This window comes from Garra rufa, chromosome 22 (genome assembly GCF_049309525.1).
Source record: "Garra rufa chromosome 22, GarRuf1.0, whole genome shotgun sequence".
Lineage (NCBI taxonomy): Eukaryota > Metazoa > Chordata > Actinopteri > Cypriniformes > Cyprinidae > Garra > Garra rufa.
In genome coordinates this window covers 27,689,019-27,713,016 of record NC_133382.1, presented here as the reverse complement: position 1 = coordinate 27,713,016, position 23,998 = coordinate 27,689,019, and the positions used below count along the sequence as shown (strand labels likewise).

Here is a 23,998-nt window from a genome sequence, read left to right as displayed (position 1 = left end):
GTTGCCTTGGCCATGTATTTTGGGTCATTGTCATGCTGGAATACCCATCTACAACCCATTTTCAATGTCCTGAGGGAAGGAGGTTCTCACCCAAGATTTGACGGTACATGGCCCCGTCCATCGTCCCTTTGATGCGGTGTAGTTGTTCTGTACCCTTAGCAGAAAAACACCTCAAAAGTATAATGTTTCCGCTTCCATGTTCGATGGTCGGGATGGTATTCTTGGGGTCATAGGCAGCATTCCTCCTCCTCTAAACATGGCAAGTTGAGTTGATGCCAAAGAGCTCGATTATGGTCTCATCTGACCACAACACTTTCATCCAGTTCTCCTCTGAATCATTCAGATATTCATTGGCAAGCTTTAAACAGGCCTGTACATGTGCTTTCTTGAGCAGTAGAACCTTTCAATCCTTCACTATGTAGTGTGTTACCAATTATTTTCTTGGTAACTATGGCCCAGCTTCCTTGAGATCATTGACATGATCCTCCCGTGTAGTTCTGGGCTGATTCCTCACCATTCTCATGATCATTGAAACTCCACGAGGTGAGATCTCGCATGGAGCCTCAGACCGAGGGATATTGACAGTTATTTTATGTTTCTTCCATTTGTAAATAACCACACCAACTGTTGTCACCTTCTCACCAAGCTGCTTGGCGATGATCTTATAGCCCATTCCAGCCTTGTGTAGGCCTACAATCTTGTCCCTGACATCCTTGGACAGCTCTTTGGTCTTGGCCATAGTGAAGTTTGGAATCTGATTAATTGGTTGCTTCTGTGGACAGGTGTCTTTTATACAGGTAACAAGCTGAGATTAGGAGCACTCCCCTTAAGAGACACCTGGGAGCCAGAAATCTTGCTGATAGGGGATCAAATACTTATTTCAATCTTTTTTTTTAATGTTTTTTTTTTGTTATTCTGTCTCTCACTGTTAAAATAAACATACCATAACTTATAGACTGATCATTTCTTAGTCAGTGGGCAAACATATACAATCAGCAGGGGATCAAATTGTTTTTTTTCCTCAATGTACTGAGTGTATCAGTGTGTCATTTCTTGAGTAAAATTTTATCTTTTCCTAATTAATATCCTCAGATACATTTAGCACTGTGGTTATTATAAGTGTGGCATTTGTATTTTTCCACTTTGTAGTGAAAGGGACACACATGTTGGAAATGAGATCTGCGGTAGTCAAAATGATTTGGAAAACAGTGTGATCTCACCACAGGAAGAAGGCGAACCATGGTACAACTCCAAAATAGATAATTAATGACAGGTCTTTTCTAGAATTAATGTTAATATGTATAAAATGTAACTACTTACAACATATTTTATTTCACCCCTCATCATCATCATCTCCAGTGTGTCTCAGCTGCGTCAGATTCAGGACTCAAGGGGGGATCAGATCGTGGCCCAAGGTGCAGTAGAAGGGATTCAGAAATGCTTAAAAAGTCTAAGCATGAATGAGGTAAGATGATAGATTACAGCAAAATAATTTTCTTTTTTATCACTGTATTCAGAGACCTATAAATTACTTAAATTACTTGCAGGCAAAACTCCTAGTCCAGCGGTTTCCAGGCCTCAGTCTGAACCCTGTTTATCAAACTGAGGACAAGACACAAAATCGAATGCAAATTCTCTCATCACCATCGAAATAATATTTGAAAGGCTGTACAAATGTTTAATTTAAGGTCAAAGGATCAATGGGACATTAAAGCTCATTCATTTGCTCATAGTAACAGAAGTAACAGAGTAACGTCTGAGTAACAGAAGAGGCAATCTCATTATCCAGAGTACCTTGTCCTCTTTTGCATGTCATTTTTCATGTAAATATGTAAAAAAAAAAAAAAAAATCATATGAAGATGAAATTAAATGAGTTGCATTGGATACTGTATATATATATATATTAGGAACAAGAGTCAAGTACTACTTCATAACAAAGAGTTAATTTACAGTGAAAAACATAGTTCTACACTGTTCAACTGTTTATCTATATTTTAAAGCAACACAAATATATATATATTTATACACAATTTTAACAGTATGAGACATTTTATGTATTATGTATATATAAAAAAAATTCTGTCATTGTGTATTGTTTATTTGTTTTTCAATGCATAATAACCAATTAGGCATTGCAACTAATAATTATGCATTGCTTTAAATGTTTGTCACTATATGATGATTACTAAATAACTGTAAGTTGTCTACTTAATATATAGATTAATTATGCTGTAGAAAAGAATGCATTTTGCACATTATTACACTGTGAAGTGTTAATAAACTTCCTATTTAAAATGGTTTTAGATTTTTTTTTTCTGTGTGCATGCTGTAACAGATCTGCGCGTAAAAATTATATCAGTAGTTAATTTTAAAAGCACAACAAACTCTATTTATGTTTTTTGAAACAAGCATTAAACTCCCTTGAACAAAATACTAATCATTCAAATCCATTGGTTTTAGTGTCCAAATAAACTCATGATAATTGTTTTCCACTTTGCTTTTTAACCTATGTGTCTAACCAGAAACTCCACCTACCCTTCCCATCACTGCCAAGAACAAAGACCTACAGCTTCCTCTAAACAACCACACTGGCTCTGATTGAAACCAGTTTTTCCGCATTCTGTAAAAAACACAAGACAACAGTTTTTTTTACAAGTGCATTTTGAAGCGCTGAAATGCAAAATGAACAATAAGATGTTGTTAATCAGAAACTTCTCTTCCCATCAGGGCCAAGAACAAAAGATGTCCAGCTCTGCACAATATGAAATGATCATGCTGCAGAGGACACCAAGAGTACATGTAGGGCCCATAAAGCCACTTTCCTGCAGAGTTTAGTTCCATTCCTAATCAAACACACATCTGCTAATTCTATTTTATTTTATTTTTAAGAAATCCTAAAGACTGAAGAGCTAAATTCTACAGAACAGTGGTCTTCCAGGACTGGAGTTGACCACCCCTGATGTATTGGGTTGCCCTCTTAATAGTCATTAGTCAATGAGATCACTGATAAGATATACCTTATCATTTTAAATCTAAATGTAAGTAGCAACCACTATTAATAGATCTTTTTTTCTGACACGTTAATTAATTTTGCCAGTGTTTTGTGGCGTGGAATAGGCTATTAAAGGTTTGTTATAGTTCCTCTGTCGATGTATATACAGTCAAGCCCGAAATTATTCATACCCCTGGCAAATTCTGACTTAAAGTTACTTTTATTCAACCAGCAAGTTTGACCGGAAATGACACAGGCTTCTCACAAAAGATAATAAGACGATGTACAAGGGGCATCATTGTGAAAAAAAAATAATTTTATTTTTATTTGCTTTTATTTACATTTGAAGAAAAAGTGGCATTTTCAAAATTATTCATACCCTTTGCAAACTGTCACAGTCTATGGGAAAATCCAAAGTTCTATACCATTCCAAATAGTCCAAACTGTTCTAAAGCATCCTAATTACCCTGATTCATTGGGAACAGCTGTTTTAATCAACTCAACAGGTGAAAAACAGAAGCTCTCTGCTGTTGGTTTGTGGACAGTCATGGCTAAGACAAAGGAGTTTTGAATTCTAAATGTTTTGAAGTTCCAGTGGCTACAGTGCAAAGTATTATTAGAAAATACAATACGTTCCACACTGTGAAAAATCTCAGAGGATGTGGTCGGAAGCCAAAAGTGACTCCTGTGCTGGCCAGGAGGATAGTGAGGTAAAAAAAAAAAATTTAATCCAAGGATCATCACCAAGGCCATCCTGATGAATCTGGGCTCTGCTGGTGGCAACATCTCAAGGCAGACAGTCCAACGGACACTGCACACTGCTAGGTTCCACGGACACAGACCAAGGAGGACACCACTTCTCCAGATAAGACATACAAAAGCCTGCTTGGCCTTTGCAAATGCTCATCTGGACAAAGAAGAAATTATGGTCTTCTGTTTTATGGTCAGATGAAACAAAAATTTAATTGTTTGGCCACAATGATGTAGCCTTCATTTGGCACAAAAAAGGAGAAGCCTTCAACCCTAAGAACACCATCCCCACTGTCAAACATGGTGGTGGGAACCTAATGTTATGGGGGTGTTTTTCAGCCGGTGAACCAGGGAACTAATCACAGTAAACGGCACCATGAAAAAGGAGCAATACATCAAAATTCTCAACAACAACATCAGGCAGTCTGCAGAGAAACTTGCCCTTGTGGCCCAAATCCAATTGAGAATCTGTGGAGGGAGCTTAAAATCAGGGTGATGGCAAGGAGACCCACCAACCTGAAAGAGTTGAAGCTCATCGCTAAAGATGAATGGGCAAAAATACCAGTGGAGAGATGAAAAAAGCTGGTCAGCAATTATAGGAAGCGTTTGCTGTAATAGCCAATAAAGACTTTTCTATTGATTATTGAGAAGGGTATAAATCATTTTGGACATGCCACTTTTTGTTCAAATGTAAATAAAAGATGAGTAATAGTTTTTTCCACAATGATGCCTCTTGTACATCGTCTTATCTTCTGGGAGACGTCTGTGTCATTTCTTATTAAAAAACAAAACAAAAACTACTTGCTGGTTGAATAAAAGTAACTTTAAGTCAGAATTTGGCAGGGGTATGAATAATTTCGGGCATGACCTTATGTATTAGTCCACTATAACGGTTTAAATGAATGACTATTAGTCAACTAGAATTTTTTTTAGATAGGGGCAGCTTATGGGGGGAAAAAGTGTCTGGAAAAAGACAAAGAAGCTGAATCCTGAAACTGAACACATATATAACATCTGGGTGAAACAAGGTATAGGAAAGTAAATAGGGCTGTTGTTAGAAACCAGTTAATAATAGGTTTGACACTAAAAAGTGACTGAACAGGATGCAAGCATCCTGTCTTTACTATGTTTCAAGGCCTGGGAACATTTCAGTTACATTGCTCTCTATGCAGATCTGAAAGCTCTCGGATTTCATAAAAAATATCTTAAAGGATTACTCCACTTTTAAAATAAAAATTTCCTGATAACTGACTCATTCCAGGATTTTTCTCCATATAATGGACTTCAATGGTGCTCAACAGATTGAAGATGAGAAATGCCGTTTTAATGCAGCTACAAAAGGCACTAAACAATCCCAGCCAAGGAATAAGGGTCTTATCTAGCGAAACGATCGGCCATTTTCTTTCAAAAAAAAAAAAATTGTCCAAAATCGTCCTACATGGCCTTTATTTAGTAACGGGTGTTTGACCCTCCTTGCATGTTCACTTTGTTAAACACGGGGTCAGTACTTCTGCAGCGATGTAGGATGATTTTGAAGTGAAAGAAAATGAGATGGTTTTTCGACACACCCTAATTGTATTGAACCAGAGTGCACAGAGAACGCATGAGCATCACAGAGCTAGACAAGATAAGCATTCGAGGTTAAAAAGTACATAAGTTGTACATAAGATAAGACACTTTTTTCTCGGCTGGGACTGTGTTGTGCATTTGACAGGCATGTAAAAAACATTTGAACTTGAACCATTTATTCATCTATGAGATTTCTTAGAAGAATCTTGCCTTGATCTGTGTCAGATAAGGTAATGAGTCTGCAGAAACCTTCTCTGTCGCTGTAGATGACAGGTTACTTTTTCAATGGAGAAAGCAAGTTGGACAGTTTTCTGATTCCATCCAAGAAACTTTACTGGAAGGCAAAACAAACAAACAAACAAAAAACTACTGTATAATAGACAATAAATATATTATCATGAGCTAGTCTATCATTTCATGTTAAATTTGAACTACCCCTCTTGGAAATCCTTCTAAATATAGCATCACCTGCTTCCTGTATCATATAAAAACCACTTACTTTAAAACAACCAATCTTTAATTTATCCATAGAAACTGAGGTTAGTGAAATACATAAATCTTGACAAATAATATAATACTAATGCTAATACATTTTCAGCATGCATTCTACATTTAATTGCAGTCACATTTGGATTGTTCTTAAACATATAAAAGAAAACAGATTCTGGCTAATTCCATTTTAGATTATATCATATTAGAATGATTTCTAAAGGATCATGTGACACTGAAGACAGGAGTAAAGATGCTGACAATTCAGCTTTGCCAGCTTTAATTTTTTTTTTAAATAGAATTATTTTAAATTGATATTTTAAACTGTAATAATATTGTACAATATTACTGTTTTACTGTATTTTGATAAATAAATAGTGAGCAAAAGAGACTTTTAAACATTTTAAAAATCATACCGATCCCAAACTTTTGAATGGTAGTGTGGATTTATGAAAAATGTACATGCATAGTAAGATGATTCATAATTCAAAAAGGTGTTTCCTCATTCTCACTCACTGAACCCATCATTGATGTCAGAATGTTTTTGGAAATTACCCCTTGCCCTGAGATCCGACTGTTCACTAGCATGTGAAATTTTTATCACTCAACGTTATCACTATTACCAGTAATTTCTTCCACATATTTTCCTCCTGCATATTTTTATTTACATTTTTTATATATATTTTTGGATCATCTTATCACCCATCCAAGCTGCATTGTTAGTGCAGCCATGTCTGATTGCCCTGATTACGTTTGCCTTTCATCAGAGGGACTTTGCATTTTTAGCTTTTTAGCATACCAGAGGAGTGCTGTCATCTTTTGCCTGATGACTAATCTCTATGGTGTTTTCTTTTTTTCTCTCTTTCTATAATGGAGAAAAAGCTAACAGAGAGCTCATGTCGATGTTATATGCCTCCATGTGTCTACAGTGAATAGGCCTCTCTAGTGGTAATTTATAAAAGTGCACTGAGTTGTTGGAAATGAGTTACTTTTGTTTGCTGTCAGTAAACAAACATGTATTTTAAATAGGAGAATATAGAAGAATATTTACTAGAAGATTGATGTTACACATCTAACACTAACATTTCTTTTCTCATTAAGAGTACATTCGTACACTGTTGTGTGCCAACACTTGTCACTTTTGCAAATCTGCAAGAATGTATAAGCATTTTTAGATCCTTCCTCGTGTTAAACACATTCCCAGAAAAACAAGCATGCAATCGACTAGTGCACACTGTATGTTTTATGCAGAGAAATCAATCTTTGCTTTATTGTAGTGCAAGCTGTTTCTTATGGTTACTTATATGTAAAATCAAGGCACTTATTATCACTCATCTAAGACCTCTAATGAATCTCAATGTCAGTAATGAGTCATCTATGAGGACAGTGACCTATTATTTAATCTTTTTTATATATTTTTGCCATTTATGCCAAAAGAACAGATGGGAAGTGAAGTGGGAACGAGAGAAAGGGGATGGGATCAAGAAAGGTCCTCAAGTTTGAATTTCGAACTCACTGCCCACAAGGCTATCTACACAACAGCTATTTAAATTTAACTTAAGAAAATGTACTTGAAAGTTACATTACTTGAGCTGATGATATTATTAATTTACACATATAAGATTATTAGAAATTATGAAAAAGCAGTTCATGAACCTTTTACACGAAAGTTCAAATGTGGAATTTTACTAGAATTTCTGAACTTGAAAGGAATTTATGTAAATAACCACAGCTATCTGAGACTTCAAGGAAAAGAATGAGCATTCATCGCTTTTATCATGTTTTCAAGTCATTGCCAGTAAGGACTTGGTAGTTTCTGTGACTGTTTTTGTAAATCTAAAATATGTTTCCAACAAAGGGAGGACACATAACCAGAAACTCCACCTTCATCAGAGACAATAGAAGTCTACCTTCAAAATCATGACATGCATATTTGTGAAAACAGGACAGCAGTACAGAGGACACTTTTTTTTACTGCTAGTTAAGGTAATTCGTTTATGATTTATTGCAGATCTACTGATTCAATGAATTTATTTGAGCACATTAAGAAATTCTGGCTACATTACTGCTTAATATGTTTTGTCAATATGCATCTTTCTTGTAGTTTAAAAAATAGACTGAAAAGCATCCAAATGCAAGCTTTTCAGTGAAAAGCTTTGCTTTGGTTCTTCCGAATATTAATATTCCTAGATAGAACTCATAATGAGCTGACTCATGCAGACTTGTACATTGAAGAGGTAAATCAAATCAAATCTGTCATTATATATACTCACCCTCATGACGTTTCAAACATGTATGACTTTTTGTCTTCTGCGGAACACAAAACAAGATATTCTGAAGAATGTTTTGTTCATACAATAAAAGTCAATGGGGTCCAAACCAATTTTTCAAAACATCATCTTTTATGTTCCACAAAATACAACATAAATTAACTATTCTATTATTTTTCTATTATTCAATTAACTAAATTTCTATTATAGGCTATTTGTCCCCTGAAATTGATTTCCAAGGGTATTTTTTACATTTGTGAGAGCAATTTTCATAATTACCTTATTACTAAATAAACATGTTGTCTTTCATATCAAATACAAAGTAATTTAAACTGCTGCCAATAACAATGGACTTTAAAATTCTATCTAAATTCTCCATGTAAAAAACAGGAGCTCGTAGGGCTGCTATGTAGATTATTGCTCTTTATATTGTAATAATGATTATTAAGATCGATATAGAAAACATAAACGTTTTAGTTTCCTTTTGGGCACCTTACATTCTGGCTTTACAGTCAAACATGTCGCCACACAACGTTAAAGAATAGCACAAGTTATGCGAAAACTCCCGTTATAATCACTGAAGCTACGAAATTAATCTTTTATTTACATAGTATCTGTGTTGTTTATGATGACGAAATTCGCGAGTGAACACGTTTTCAACGCGCTTCGGATTGGCGCGATTTTAGTGCTGACTAATCTAAGCCTCTGATTGGCCAATGCATTCCTAAATTCAACAGAAACACATTTGATTGGTTATAAGGCTCATCATAAAACAGCGCATGATAAAAGCTATTTGGTGCAGTGTAAGTGAAATTTTCACAATTTTAAATGCGACAGCCATAATACGCCGTTTAAATACTAATTGTCTTTGAATTTGTGGGGCATTTTTGCCACAAGCCCTAGTTAATGTACGACCCTGCTCAAGCACCAATCACTGCTTGAATAATTTCTTGTGTATGGGATAAAGACATTACTCACAACACATATATCATGTATGTTTGAGCAGAGATTCAACATCATCCAAATGAACATCAGACGTAAATCAGGTATGTCTGGAATCTATTTTAAACCATACAAACTGTGTGGAACCAGAATATCCAGAGAATTAATTAGAAAACTATTAAAGATAGTGATTAGTGTTTAAATTCTAGTTAATGGTATGTACTCTTCTGCAACAGACAATGCTTTATGTCACAATGAAGCAGCTGAGGTGGAGGAAGTGTGCACAGGTTTTCTACTGAAGTCCCCTCCTGCTAGACAGATAAAAAATGCGGTAAAACATTTGGATTTCCTACACAGAAATATCAGCAGTTTGTATCATCTATGCATCTCATCTAAGACGTTTCATTGTTTATTGCAGAAATCATGGAAGAGACGCTTCTTTGTGCTTTCAAAGACAAATAACGGCTGCCATGAGCTAAAATACTACAAAACCAGTGAGAGAGACAAACCTATAAAATCCATAGATGGCTCCACGTAAGGCAAAAGCTGCTGATTACTTTTCACATAACAAAAAAAGGTTAGTATTATGAAGGGATATATATTTTTTTATGTAGCATCACAGTGGTGCAAAAGGATCCCAAGGAATATCCAGTTTTTGAATGGATCTGTAAAACCTTCAAGTGCAGTCAGTCCTCTGTGCTCTTCATGAAAACAGAAAATCCAAGAGACAAGGTCCCAAGAGATTTTTTCTTCATTGGAGACAGCAGGTTTGCTATGACTACCATTGCTGTAGCATAATTCCAATACTTACTGCAAAATAAATTAAGGCTAGTCCTTTAAGTGTTAATATACAGGATCTGTTGTTTTCAGTGACTACATGGATAGATGGTTGAATGCTTTAAATGGGGTTATAATGGTGAGACATTCTACTTTTACAACTAAAAATGATTCATTTTTATTTTTTTATATATATATTCAATTGATATATTAAATATACATGACCAGTTAATTTATCATTTTTAACAATTATGTATTAATCAACACAATCTGATGGGTCCTAAACAGTTTTCAAACTGTTTATAGAATAACCATATTAAACCACAAACTGAACGCCTGATCACAACAGAATCCACCTCCAATGGCCAAACCCTGAAGAGTGACACTGAAGAGGTAACTTGTCAACAATGCTTTCACATCCTTGTCAGTTCTCATAACTTTGCCTGAATTATTCCTGAGCTGTACCTCTCAATAACTGCAGGCTGAAGCTGATAATAAACCTCCACTGCCTCCAAGAAAGAAGTTAATACCATCTGTAGAAGCTACCACTCAGCAGAGTCAACGCAGCCAACCACCCGAATGCAGTCCATCTGAAACACCAGTATGCCACAGTTAAACTCACAAACACACACTCTCGCCTTTAAAAACCAAACTCTTGCATCATAATTCAATAAAACCACATATAAACCACATACTTGTACTTATGTTTGATGTATTCAGGTATATGATAATGTCATAAAAAAGGAACCACTGGATGAGACTGCAGTGGAAAGTAATGATGACATGTCATCAGGGTATGACAAACTCGCTTTATGGATTTAAAAGACTTTATTTCAATTTAAACTGTTAGACGGTGCTTATTCACCCTTAAAAATCCATCTGTGTTCTTCTTAAATATACATAAGTTCACATGAGTTTACTTATTGATAGAGGCCTGACTCTCAGGTTTTGAGCAAATTATATATTTGTTCTGAAATGATATTATTTGCTTTTATACTCAGGGAGAGTATGACTGCTACATCTGAAGACAGTCTGCTGGATTCTGTCACAAAAGCCTTCAATGCTATGAAGACACCAGAAACATCAGATGGACAAAGGTATAAACAACTGACAAACTAAACATCAACAGATCATTTCTAATTTCTAATTAAGAATGCATGCTGCTATTTGTTACATTTTTATGAACACTTTCTCAGGTTCCCTAGAGAATAAAAAGCTTGGTTTAAAGCCTTAAGGCAAAAATGTTTACCTTAGCTGTCATAAATCATCATGCATCACACTTTTCAAAAGGATCCAGCACTGATCTTGTCCAACTAGTTATTACTCATATTAAAGGCATTTTAGAAGTATTTTTGCAACCTTATACCTGAGACTTAAATCACTTTATATATTTTGTAGTGTTGTAAACAGTAAAAAAAACAGCACCACCCTAATGGGTCAGCCCTTATTGTCATCCTAGGATTCATGGAATACAAGAAACCAGTACTAACAATAAAAACTCTTGCTTTGACTTCAATGGAAACTGTGCCTCTACTAAGCTGAACAGGCCAGTTTCAGGCAAGAGGTGATTAGTACATCTGTAAAGAGTTAATTCAATAGAAAACAATATGCTAAACTGCAGAATTTGTCTAACAACTGGTGTTATGAAATTGTGGTTTTGGAATCTAGTTACATTGTTAAAGTACATGTTTTCCATTCCTCAGTGAAACGCACACCTTTATCGAGAAGGAAATCTGCATCAGTCAAAATGAAGCAAAGAGCTTGGTTATTTCAGAGGAGGACGGAAAACCATGGTACGATTAATCTAAAAATTGTTATTACTCCAAGAATACTCTAACCTACTACTAAATGTTGGGCTGAGCCCAGAAGCCTAATGTCTTATGCCTTCTGGTCTATTCAAGTTTGTTTGGATTATTTAAAAATAATAATAATATTGATGATGATGACCCTGGACCACAAAACCAGTCGTAAGTAGCACAGGTATATTTGTAGCAATAGCCAAAAATACATTGTATGGGTCAAAATTATCTAAAAAAAAAATTATGCCAAAAATCAGTAGGATATTAAGTAAAGATCATCAATTTTTGAATAGAAATATGTATTGCTAAGAACTTCTTTCGGACCACTGTAAATGCCATTTTCTCAGTATTTGATTTTTTTGTACCCCCATATTTCAGATTTTCAGAGAGCTGTATCTCAGCCAAATATTGTCCAATGCTAACAACCATACATCAAAACATAAATGGAAAGCTTATTTATTTAGCTTTTATATGATGTATAAATCTCAATTTGAAAAATGTACCCTTATGACTGGTTTTGTGGTCCAGTTCACATGACATATATAAATATAAATCAAGATTTTTTTTTTTCTCTCTCTAGTGTGTCTGATTGTGGGGAGATTGAGGCTTCATCTCTGTTCCACAAGGGAGATCAGATCCTGGCTGTCAATGACCTGTTGACAGACACAGTGGAGGATGTACAAACATACCTAAGAAGACTCAGCAAGAGCGAGGTAGTCATGAATACAAGAATGATTTTGTAAATGTAATCGGGGCTAAATGGCTATAGTTGAACTTACACTTTTTTTGCTCTCTATCCAGGTAAAACTGACCATTCGAAGGCTCCCAGGCTCCATTCCTCTGGATTCTGAATCCTGCTGAGGACAAAAACAAAATCTCATGCTATGCTACAGTTCTTCTTTGGCCTTTTTAGGCCTTTCAATTCTCTCTTAAAACAGTAGACAGTCATTTAAAACCGAATGAGCTCATGTACTATTACTTTTGGTCATTTCTGAAACGTTTCACTGATATTTATGATTTTTTAGTGCAGGTACAGACAGTACATACAGAAAGCATTGCTTTTCACACAACCCCGAGGGGCATACAGGTTGCCAAGAGTGAAACAAGTAGCTCTTGTTTGCCTGTGTGCACAAAGAATTTTGTTATTCCAAAAAGTTATTACAGGAATGACTTGCTATACTTGTCACTATTCGGCACATCAGCAAGGCTTTTAAATTTAACTTTTACAAGTTAATTTAAAAGATAAATAAATGTCAGAGTGCGTTACAGATAGGCTAAACAGTATTTTACTGATTATCTTGAACTTTCTGTAAATCTATGTACTAAAATTGCATTTCACTGCAGTATATTTTGTAGCCACATGGTGGCACACCAACACAAACCGAATTATATTAAAACTTAATCATGTATTTTTATAACCTGAATTCTGATTGCTCCTGTTCTGTTCAGCATATAAATTCACATCAAAATATCTTTGGCAAACAATGTTTTTTTTTAATAAATTGACAGCTGCATTACTGCAGTTGCATTTTTTTTTCCAAATTGAAATGAGGTTTAGATATTATAAATACATGCTACTAAAGACAAAACTACTAAAGAACTGACACTGTTGAGCATGTAAATTACTTTCCTCTCGAAAAATATAATCTTACACATGTACAAATATGAAATGTGATTCAGAGAACAAGATCATTTATGAAACAATGTATATTGAGTGAATAGAATTTATTTCTTTTAGAAACACTTTAATATATAAAACCATCAGAGTAAAAAAACCCTTCTAAATATGAGGGCATATTTGGTCCATTCCACCATTTGCCACCAGCAAGGGGAGCCATTCATAAAAATAAACACTATTAACCATCGCACAACCAGCACTTTAAAATCAGGCTGGAAGACCGACCCAACTATCACATTTGAAATGGTCCATGGAGTAATACTGGTCCAATCAATAAAGTAACCATTTGACTGTTTGGCCAAAGGCTTGATTGTGGATGTCAGTTTACGTTATTGCCTTGTTCCACAGCTTGAGTTTCTCAGTGCACATGATGTTGAGCTGAGGTTTCTGGGTTCAGTCTGCCATTCATGGAAGAAGCCCTCCATGGCTTTCCTGCTCCTCCAGCTGCCCACATTCACAGTGGGAATGATCTTTTTCGGCTGCAGCCACTGCACAAAACGCTTCAGCTCAAGAAAACTGCTGTGCTCGCTGTAGGGAATACCTGGAACAGATAAGTATAGAGTAGGAAAGTATCTTTCAAAATCTGCTGGGAAAAACTATTTATATCCTGATCTCCTTGCTGCCATCAAAACTGTGGACCAACTATGATTTCTGCTGCTTAAAGGAATAGTTCAGCCAAAAAATTAAATTCTGTCATTAATTACTCCCTTATATCGTTCCAAACCTGTAAGACCTTTGTTCATCTTTAGTAGACAAATTAAGACATTTTTCATTAAATCCGAAATCCTTCTGACCCTCCATAGACAGCAAGGGTCCTACCACGATCAGTGCCCAGAAAGGTACCGAGATCATTGATAAATAGTCAATTTTTCAGCAATTATTCTCTCCCGAGTTACCGTCCGCTACCATTTTTGAGAGCACCACAACGCATGCAAATGCTTTGCTCTGCTCGTAAACAAGACGCTATGTTGAATAAAGTCATTATTTTTGTTTTCTGCACACAAAAAGTATTACTCGTAGCTTCTTAACATTATGGTTGAGCCACTGTCACATGGACTATTTTGGACTTAAATGTGTTAGGACCCTTGCTGACTATGGAGAGTTTATTAAAAATATCTTAATTTGTATTCCGAAGATGAACAAAGGTCTTACGGATTTGGAACGACATGACAGCGATTAATGACAGAATTTACATTTTTGGGTGAACTATCCCTTTAAGCAGAGTCATATTCTAGCCTTTTTTATAATTATTCACAATTACATAATGTCTTTGTGTAAAGTAACAAACACAAATTCCTATTGATTCCCATGTTTGACATTTAAGATTCCAATGGAGCTTGTGAAATGAGATGCATCTACTGCTTGAGGCAGCACTTGGTTCGGCTGCAGACCGCTGATATTATGAAATTAAAACCCTGTGCTTGCAAAACCTGACATCTTGAGTTTTTCTCTGGGTCAAATCACATCTGCTGATTCTGTTAATACAGGCCATGCTATTCTTAGCCTGAAACGACATTCAGCATTTCTAACAACTGCAGCAAGGGAGAAAAATCAATATAATGTAATTACATTCCACATACAAAGCCATTAGGTATAATCTTGTCAGTTAGTGGAACAGAATGACAAGGCTGTGTTGTGTCTATACTGAAAATCAGTTTAATGGAATGCAATCCTCTTTAAGATCTTATTAAGCAAGGGATGGTGTGACAGATATCAATAAAATATAGCATGTTTTCTGCATTTTTGTTTTACTGGTAAAGACCTACCATTAAGCAAAATGGAGCAAACCTATTAAAGCGCTGTAAAACTGTCTTTCATAGATGCAAGCAAATGGAGCTTTTTTATTCACCTTATTTCCATTTTAAATTTAAAAAGATGACAAAAATACAAACTCATTTTGCTTCAGGGCTCTTAAAGCCACCAGACAAAATAGAAGGTATTTTTTTCCTCTTATAAAATCAAAATGGAAATACAACATTACAGAAACACAATTTGGTGTGGATCTCCTTCACATGATTAGGGTTTGTTTGGACTTGTAATTTAAGTTTCAACTGAAGCCACCCAATTTTCTAAAAATACTACTGGCTAATTTTGCCAAAAACCTTTTCTGTTAATGCCAATGTCCCAGACAGTCTCAGATATTTGAAATGTATTGTAATAAATGCACTTACTATAGAGTGTTTTAATGCAGCGTCATCAATCGGCAGCACTGAATGCAAACAATGCCACTGAATGAACCAAATCGAAAATGGATTATTGATGCAAAAAATGGTCACTTGTTGTCATGTTTTGGCCTGTACTTATCTGTCAGATTGGGGAAAAACATTGAGTACTATACACTGCCCAAAGTTATAACAAATCAAGAAGAAAAGTGCAAAAAGTGTCTGAGGAACAAAAGGTTGCTTGTGCCTGGGAAAACTGAACCAGGATTTCCAGGGTATGAATTGTGTGTTTTTTATTATCATTTCTGGTCAGGTAGGTGAAATATTAGGCTAATATCTTAATTAATAAATACTGCTCATATGTATCTTTACCACCTATTAACTTTAGTTTGTCAAAATATTGTGCTCTTTCCTGCTTAAGTCCTTCACTATATTATTTTAGCAGCTTCCACATGTTTTTCTATGGTTTAGACAGCATAAATTGGCAGAACAACGTATTCAGTAGTACATTAACCACGCAATCCATGCTCTTCGCAAATAAGGCCATGTATCCGGGTATGACCAAATCGTGAAGTGCGTGCAAACCCTCTAAAGTGAATCAGATTATCATTAAATCCTTTATAAATGGACAGACACATACCATAGATACTGATGTTCCCCTGAGTCTGAGGCTGGATGTCTTCCACTCTTACACTTTGGTTGAAGGTCCAGCCTGTGGGCTTGAATGCCACAAGCTGGTCATATTTCCTTGAGAACTTGTTCAAGTGTGTTTGAAGGTTCTGTACAAGTTAAGAAAAAAAAAAAAAACACTTCTGGTCATATTAACATTTAGACCTTGACATGCATGAGAGATTTCAAAAACAATTTACTGACCCAAAACTTGGCATGGAAGTTTATGTAGCAAAAATTAGAGGGTAATTAAAGTCAAATGATGCCACATTGTAATCAACTTCTTTCAATTTACATTTTCAAGGTCGCTGCAAATATGCAGTGCAATTTACAATCAACCTTGCCCTGCAATTGTTCCTCTGTCCTGGCCATTTAAACATGTTTCTCATTGGGAACAGCTCCAGAATTGCTCTGAATCAACATCTACATTGGCATGGGTGAGAAAGAGTTGCTTATAATGGTTCAGGGCACATCATATGACTAATCTTTATTATCTGCAACTGTCTCATTAGAATTTACTTTTAGTCAGACTCAATCAGTGCTACCACTGCCAGAAGTGCTGCGCTGGCACTTGGTCCCTGTAATTAGAATCTTAATTTTTTCCACCCGCATTAGCATAAATGCACTGTCAAGGAAAATTAAAGATAACACTGAATGTTGCATGCATTTTAAATTCCAAATTGATTGAGTAAACATAGCCTCATTGATTGTGTTTAGCATAATCAGCTCTTTGTATGCACTTATGAACTTAAACAGCAAAAATCGCACATGCATTTCATAATGTATAAATTAGAGATATGTGACCCTGGACCACAAAACCAGTCATAAGGTTAAATTTTTAAAAACTGAGATATATACATCATATGAAAGCTCAATAAATAAGCTTTCTATTGATGTATAGTTTGTTAGGATAGGACAATATTTGGCCGAGATACATCTATTTGAAAATCTGGAATCTGAGGGTGCAAAAAAATCGAAATACTGAGAAAATCACCTTTAAAGTTTTCCAAATTAAGTTCTAACAATGCATATTACATTTGGATAGGTTTACAGTAGGAATTTTACAAAAAATCTTCATGGAACATGATCTTAATTTCCTAATGATTTTTGGCATAAAAGAAAAATCAATAATTTTGACCCATACTATGTATTTTTGGCTCTTGCTACAAATATACCCCAGCGACTTAAGACTGGTTTTGTGGTCCAGGGTCACATATGACAAACAAGCCGCAGAAGTTTTAAATGCAGTTCAACTCACTTTAAAATTGAGCTGCATCATTGGAAGTACATGCACCTGGGCCGCCTGCCAGTCTGTGGTGATGCGCCGTCCAATCTCTTCCGACTCCAGGCAACACATGGTGTTATACTTATCCTTGGACAAACACACTTTAGAGCCCAACACTTCCGATACAGCTACAAGAACAGGTGGGACAGGTAAAAAAATGTTACACAAGAAGGAACGAATAAAAATTAGTCTATTGTATTTGGAAAGAAGTTGCAATCCAGTGAAACGGTGAGCAGAGAAAACAATCCAAAGCGGGACACTATGTAATCAGAGCTTTAAAAGTAAATGGGTGCAGAACATTAATCATGGATGCATTTTTTAAATGAACAGGAAACCATTCAGACAAAATGTGGAACAGTAACACAAATTCAAAGTCAAGTTAGGACCGCATCTGCAAAGCTCTTTTTTAAACTTTGATTTTATACAAGTGAGTGACGGTCACGGATAATAGAAAGCAAACAATCTGTCCTTTCAAGAGAGGATGAAGTAGCACAAGGTCTACAAGAGATATGGACAAAGACAAAGCAGGACAACACTGCTCACTGACCTAGAAAGACCTTTTCTTTTCCAACTGCGTAGGTGCCACAGACCACAAGTGTACGAGGGTTCAGCGTGACCTGTTCAAAAGCGGCGTTTACAGCAAAGGTGATAACTTCCTGCTGAGTGGGAAAGGTATACTCAGGACTGCAATACCTATGGAGAAAAACTAAGTTTTTAATCTCAACTCTACAACCCATTTCAGTTGATGCAAGATGCAGAGAAATAAGAGACATAATGAAAAAAGTACAACAAAAAGTAGCTTTGTTAGTGGGGAACTCACGTTGTGTCCAGATAGAGGGTCTGTATCCTAAAACCCTGCAGCTCTGGGTAGCGCTCCATGGACGGATCAGCCCGGAAGTCACCTGTGTGGAGTACCGTCTGGCCACCTGGCAGAACAAACAGCAACATGGCTGCCCCAGGACAGCTGGGGGGGAAAACAGTCATAGTAATTAAGGTCTTGTCATTCTGCATGAACATAGGGACCTCTAATAAAGAAATAAAACTGGCTTCAAATGTTCATTAGTTAGAGGACACACTCACTGATTAGCATCCAGGAGAGTGACCTTCACTCCTTGTACTATACATTCTGTGTTCATTGGGAGAACATGAACATACTGCTCAGCCACCTTCAGCTTGCTCTTCACCAGGTTACCAGTTATCTGCCATGATTAACACCAGTTAGATATGAAAACCAAGATTCAGTCAAGAGCCATTTTGCTTTCCCCATTTTTTTTTTTTTTTGCATTTTCCACCTTCATCCTGACCCTTAGATTCAGTTGACATATATTTGTGTGATGTTTTATGTCATTGTGCTGATAATTCTGATATAACATGACACATTTTGAAGTTTAAAGAGACAGTTCAACCAAAAATTCAATTCTTTGATGATTTACTCACTCTAGACATGATTTACAACTCTATGTTGCTCCGAAACGGTATTACTTGCTATCTTGTGTGGAATATAATATTATGAGATACAGTTGAGGTAGTTCAGAAAAATGTTCCTTCACTGTTCTTCAGAAAAATCCTTCAGGTCACACAAAGATTTCTGTGTATTTGAACCCTTTCCAACAATGACTGTATGATTCTGAGATCCATCTTTTCATGCTGAGGACAACTGAGGGACTCATATGCAACTATTACAGAAGTTTTAAACACTCAGTGATGCTCCAGAAGAAACAAACAACACATTAGGAGCCAGAACTTTTGATCAGAATGAAAACGTGTTCACTTTTTTTTGCCTAAATATCTTTTTTTTTTAGTACTGCCCTTCAGAAGCTACAGAAGATACTTACATGTTTCCTAGAAGACAAAATAAGTTAAATTTGCCCTGATCTTCAAATTTCTCGCAATGCATCGCATTTTCTTCTGAAGAAACAGTGAGCGTTTGAACCTTCTGTAATAGTTACATATGAGTCCCTCAGTTGTACTAATTCTTTGGTGTGTATACAATAAAAGTCAACGGTCTTCAAAGTCATGCGGTTCCTAAAGCTCTTCTGTTTTTCAAAGAAGAAAGAAATGAAAAAAGGTTTGAAAAACATGAGTAAATAACACAATTTTATTTCTGGATGAAATTGCCCTTTAGTTTCTTGGGAGGGAACGTTTCATTTTTAATGTTAGAGGATTTCTATATAGAGTTTCATTAATGGGCACTGGATGTAGACTATGCCACTAACCTGAAAGAAACTCAAGTATTTTGCTGATTATTGCTGCTGAAAATGGGCAATTCTTGTCATGTTTTGGGCTGTACTAATCAGTGTGACCGGGAAAAACATTTGGAGTACTATAGACTGCCAAAAGTTCTAACAAATTAAGAAGAATGCAAAAAACTGTCTGAGGAACAAAATGTTTTTGTAGTTGGCCAAACTGAACCAGGATTTAAGAATTTTGACAACATTCATGTTAGTTCTTATTTCTGGTCAGGTAGGTTAAATATTAAGGCTAATATCTTAATTAATACTGCTCGTACGTATTTTTACCACCTATTAGCTTTAGTTTGTCAAAATATTGCGCCTTTTTCTGCTTACCAAGTCCTTCTCTATATGATTTAACAGCTTCCACATGTTTTTTTTCTGTGGATTAGACAGCATAAGTTAGCAGAACAATGTATTCAGTAGTACATTAACCGTGCAATCCATGCTGTTGTTTCCATCCGAGTATTGCCAACATAGCCACACATCTGGGTAACTGACCAAACCATGACCAAACCAAGTGCAAACCCTCTATAGTAAACTGAACTCATCAGTTTTCTGGAGAACAAGAAATTTTTTTGCTTTCATTACTTTTAAAAGTGCAATGAGGTCAAGATACCTACTTTGTTACAGTAGATGGGTAAAACAGAGTCTTTTTTCAATCCGCCGTAGTGGTCCGAATGGAAGTGAGTGAGAAAGTAGGCTGTAACACCTTCAACAACCCCATACTGAAAAGCATCCACAGCAAAACCAGTTCCTGAACAGAGAAAAAGCTAATTAAATCCTCCCAAGTACATTAGACCAAAACACTGTCCCTCAAGCTAAACAATAACACCGTTATTATGAGAGTAAAAGAATCGAGTACAATAAAGTTCTGGCACAGCTATTAAGTCCTAAAGTATAAGTGCTTATGCAATCTTAACCATTGATATTAAGTAGGTCAAAACAAAAGCATTAAAGCAGATCACAAACCAGGAATTTTCTTGTAGAATGGACAGCGCTTGGGCTCCTTGGGATCTCCATCTGTCGCTCTTCCTCTGTTCCATCTTTTCTGCCTCTCTGTCCTCCCTCCACGCTTTCCTTCTGTTTGCGTGGGCTGAGTCGTACCATCTTCTGCAGCAGACGAGACACTGGACACTTCAGATGGTGCTTTGCTCTTCCTACGCCGTCTACCCTGGAGCTTAACGTCTTCCCCCTTAGCTTCTGAAATCCTCGCTCTCCTAGACCCATACTGAATGGCCTCTCCGACCGTTGCCTTCACTTCCTCCTCAGACTTTTTTTCAATCAATGGCTTTAAGCCAAAAAACACCCCAATGTCAGTTTGCTTGAATCCAGAGGGACCTGCCTTAGTCTGCGATTTCCTAGGAGCCATAGATGGTGTTTTTTGGGTGGAAGGCAACTCTTGGTTTATGTAACCGTTGGCAAGTTCAGGATTAGATATGCACTCCCGAAGGCGCTCTAATACTAAACTTTGAGGTGACTGTAGCTGGGAGTTTGGATCTTCAGGATTTGTTGTGGAGTGTTTTCCTAATGATTGAGGTCCATTAGAAACACCTGTGGAACTGGAAGGAGTCAGGTGATCATCGAGTGCTAATGATGTCTGCATATTCTCACAGGTGTCTGATGAGTTTTTGCCTGGCTCATGTTCCTCGCTCCCTGTCTCATTTTCGTCCAGCACATCATAGAACAGATCATCATTTTCATCACTGAACAGTTTAAGAGAATCAACTTCATTTTCATCTTCTATTTTTTCTATATTTTTTTTAGTTCTGTGGTCCTTATCCACATCTGGAAGTTCAGAGAGTGGGGAGTAGGAGATATAATCATCATCATCGCTACATTCAAAGAGCTTTGCTTTAACCTCATTAGTCTGTGTCCGAACAGCATTGTCAACACAATGTCCTTTAACCGGAGTTGAAATCTTCATTCTCGCCTCCTGTGAAGAATTCTGGGATTGAGATCTTTTGATGGAAGGAGACCAACCTTTCTTTTTCTTGATATCCTCAGTATTAGGACAGCGTAAAAGCAGCAGAGCGTTACTCTGGGTGGGAGTTCCTTTTGGTCCATCATCAGAAGATGAACTTTGGCTGCATGAAGCAGATACGTTCACAGTGCTGTCCCTGTTAGATGTAGGTGCAACATTATTTACTGACCTTAAGCTAAAGTCTGAGATTCCTTGGGTTGTGTAGTCGTTCAGCGCACGATTCTGAGCAAGCAGAGAGTGGCTGTACTTCTTGTAGTGATTGGGTATGGAGGATGTACAAAGAAGACCATCTGGACATTCTGTACCATAGAGACAGAGAAATTTATTTTCTTAAATATTATTATAATAATATTCAAACCTTGCAATCAATTAATTTCAATGACTTGTTCCTATATTAAACACTGAAGTAAAAGACATCAGATAAAATCAGCTGACCACTATTCGTGACTTTTAATGATTTTTTAATGTAGGCTATAAATTTATTTTTTAAATATCATTTCATAAAAGATTGTGTTCAAAAATGGCTCCAGCTGACAATGTTTTAAAGTATAATTTAAAAAATGCATGTGGATTGAATCTATAGTTAATCTACACTACCAGTCAAATGTTTTTGAACAGTAAGATTTTTAATGTTCTTTTTTAAATTCTCTTCTGCTCACCAAGCCTGCATTTATAAGATCCAAAATACAACAAAAGCAGTAATATTGTAAATATTTTTACCATTTATAATAACTGCTTTCTTTTTGAATATATTTTAAAATGCCATTTATTCCTGTAATCAAAGGTACATTTTCAGCATCATTCCTCCAGTCTTCAGTATCGCACAATACTAATTTGTGGTTCAAGAAACATTTATTTTTATTTTTATCAACATTTAAAACAGTGGAGTACTTTTTCTCAGGATTCTTTGATGAATAACAAGATCCAAATATCAGCATTTATCTGAAATAATAAGCTTTGGTAACATTATACACTATAATTTTCTAAAAACTCTGCATCAGTATAATTTTTATTTATTATTATTATAGAATTTTTTTTTTTTTTTTTTAGAAAGGATGCTTTTTATTTATCAAAAGTGATGATAAAGAGACATTTTTAATGTTACAAAATATTTCTATTATTTCTATTATAAATGCTGTTCTTTTGAAATTTCTATTCATCAAAGAAACCTGAGAAAAATCTACTCAGCTGTTTTCAACAATAATAATAATAATAATAATAATAATAATAATAATAAATGTTTTTTGAGCAGCAAACAAGAATACTAGAAAGATTTCTGAAGGATCATGTGACTGGAGTAATGATGCTAAAAATTCAGCTTTGAAATCACAGAAATAAATTACATTTTAAAATATATTCAAATAGAAAAGTTATTTTAAATGGTAAAAATATTTCAAAATGTTAATATTTTGCTGTACTTTGAATCAAAGAAATGCAGGCTTGGTGAGCAGAGGAGACTTTTCAAAAATCCTACTGTTCAAAAACTTTTGACAGATAGTGTATTTCAATGTGTGCAGGAACTCCTTAATAAGATGATGAGTTTAATCTAGCGTGTTAGACAATAGAATGACTGTTGATTTTACAAATGAATTTGTGAAAAATATTACCTTTACAGTTGTCACCAGGATTATCTAAGCATTCTGCAACATGCCATTGTTGAGACTGAACCACCAAGAGAGAAAATGGCATTTGACACACAGGACAGAAGCCTCCTGACTGAGGGTCTTTATCCTGGACATCCTGAGAAAGTGACCCATGATTCACATCCAGGGATCCCGAGTTCACAGTATTATTAGGATCATTATTGCCATTCTGATCTAAACCAGTGTGTGTTTCAGCACTGTTGACTTTAGTTTTTTGCACCGAAGTCCCAGGTTTGCAAACGTTATCCTTTTTTCTCTTTGTCCCATGTTCTCTGGATATCTGTGATTTGCAGCTTCGTTTCCTGGTCTTCTTAAGAGGTTTATATTCCCAGATTTCACTCTCAGAACCGCTCTGTGACATTTGTAAACATTAAGAGATTCTACCGGTTTGTTTTGAACGAAGTTGTTTTGTAACATTAACGTTACATTCATGTTCTTTTAAAACAAAAAACGCAAGCGGAGCACAAAGAATACCGCATCATTCAGAAATTCATCCTGAAAGTAAAAAGCCTCAAGAAAGGTCCATTCTCTAAAAGTATTTTAAGAAAAACCGTTTGTTTAATAATCCAACGAGTACCTTTCGTAACTACTCTTACCGCCACTGTTGAAAGCGCATTTATTTTCACATTGTTGTTCGCATTTTCCATAATTCAAATCATACCGAGTCATTTCAATATTAGACATAGGATATTTATCTATAGATTTAATACAAACAAACAATTTGAAAAGTATGACGAGTATGTTACCTCCGCGCAAA

At 35.8% G+C, this 23,998-nt stretch overlaps 2 protein-coding genes across 2 annotated transcripts; one reads left to right on the top strand and one right to left on the bottom strand.

Moving 5' to 3' along the window:
* Positions 1-9,095: 9,095 nt before the first annotated feature.
* LOC141297463 (pleckstrin homology domain-containing family S member 1-like) lies at positions 9,096-12,937 on the top strand. Its single transcript, XM_073827895.1, has 13 exons — positions 9,096-9,117; positions 9,277-9,344; positions 9,432-9,547; positions 9,628-9,780; positions 9,884-9,929; positions 10,097-10,183; positions 10,272-10,391; positions 10,511-10,584; positions 10,792-10,887; positions 11,250-11,312; positions 11,491-11,583; positions 12,170-12,302; positions 12,391-12,937. The coding sequence occupies exons 1-13, from the start codon at positions 9,096-9,098 to the stop codon at positions 12,448-12,450; spliced, it is 1,131 nt and encodes a 376-aa protein (XP_073683996.1). The 3' UTR covers positions 12,451-12,937.
* A 362-nt stretch (positions 12,938-13,299) lies between these two features.
* Positions 13,300-23,823, bottom strand: dclre1a (DNA cross-link repair 1A (PSO2 homolog, S. cerevisiae)). Its single transcript, XM_073828067.1, has 9 exons — positions 23,206-23,823; positions 20,587-21,897; positions 20,238-20,371; positions 18,464-18,582; positions 18,204-18,347; positions 17,931-18,076; positions 17,357-17,511; positions 16,070-16,208; positions 13,300-13,808 (listed from the first exon to the last, which is right to left on the bottom strand). The coding sequence occupies exons 1-9, from the start codon at positions 23,600-23,602 to the stop codon at positions 13,597-13,599; spliced, it is 2,757 nt and encodes a 918-aa protein (XP_073684168.1). The 5' UTR covers positions 23,603-23,823; the 3' UTR covers positions 13,300-13,596.
* Positions 23,824-23,998: the final 175 nt, after the last annotated feature.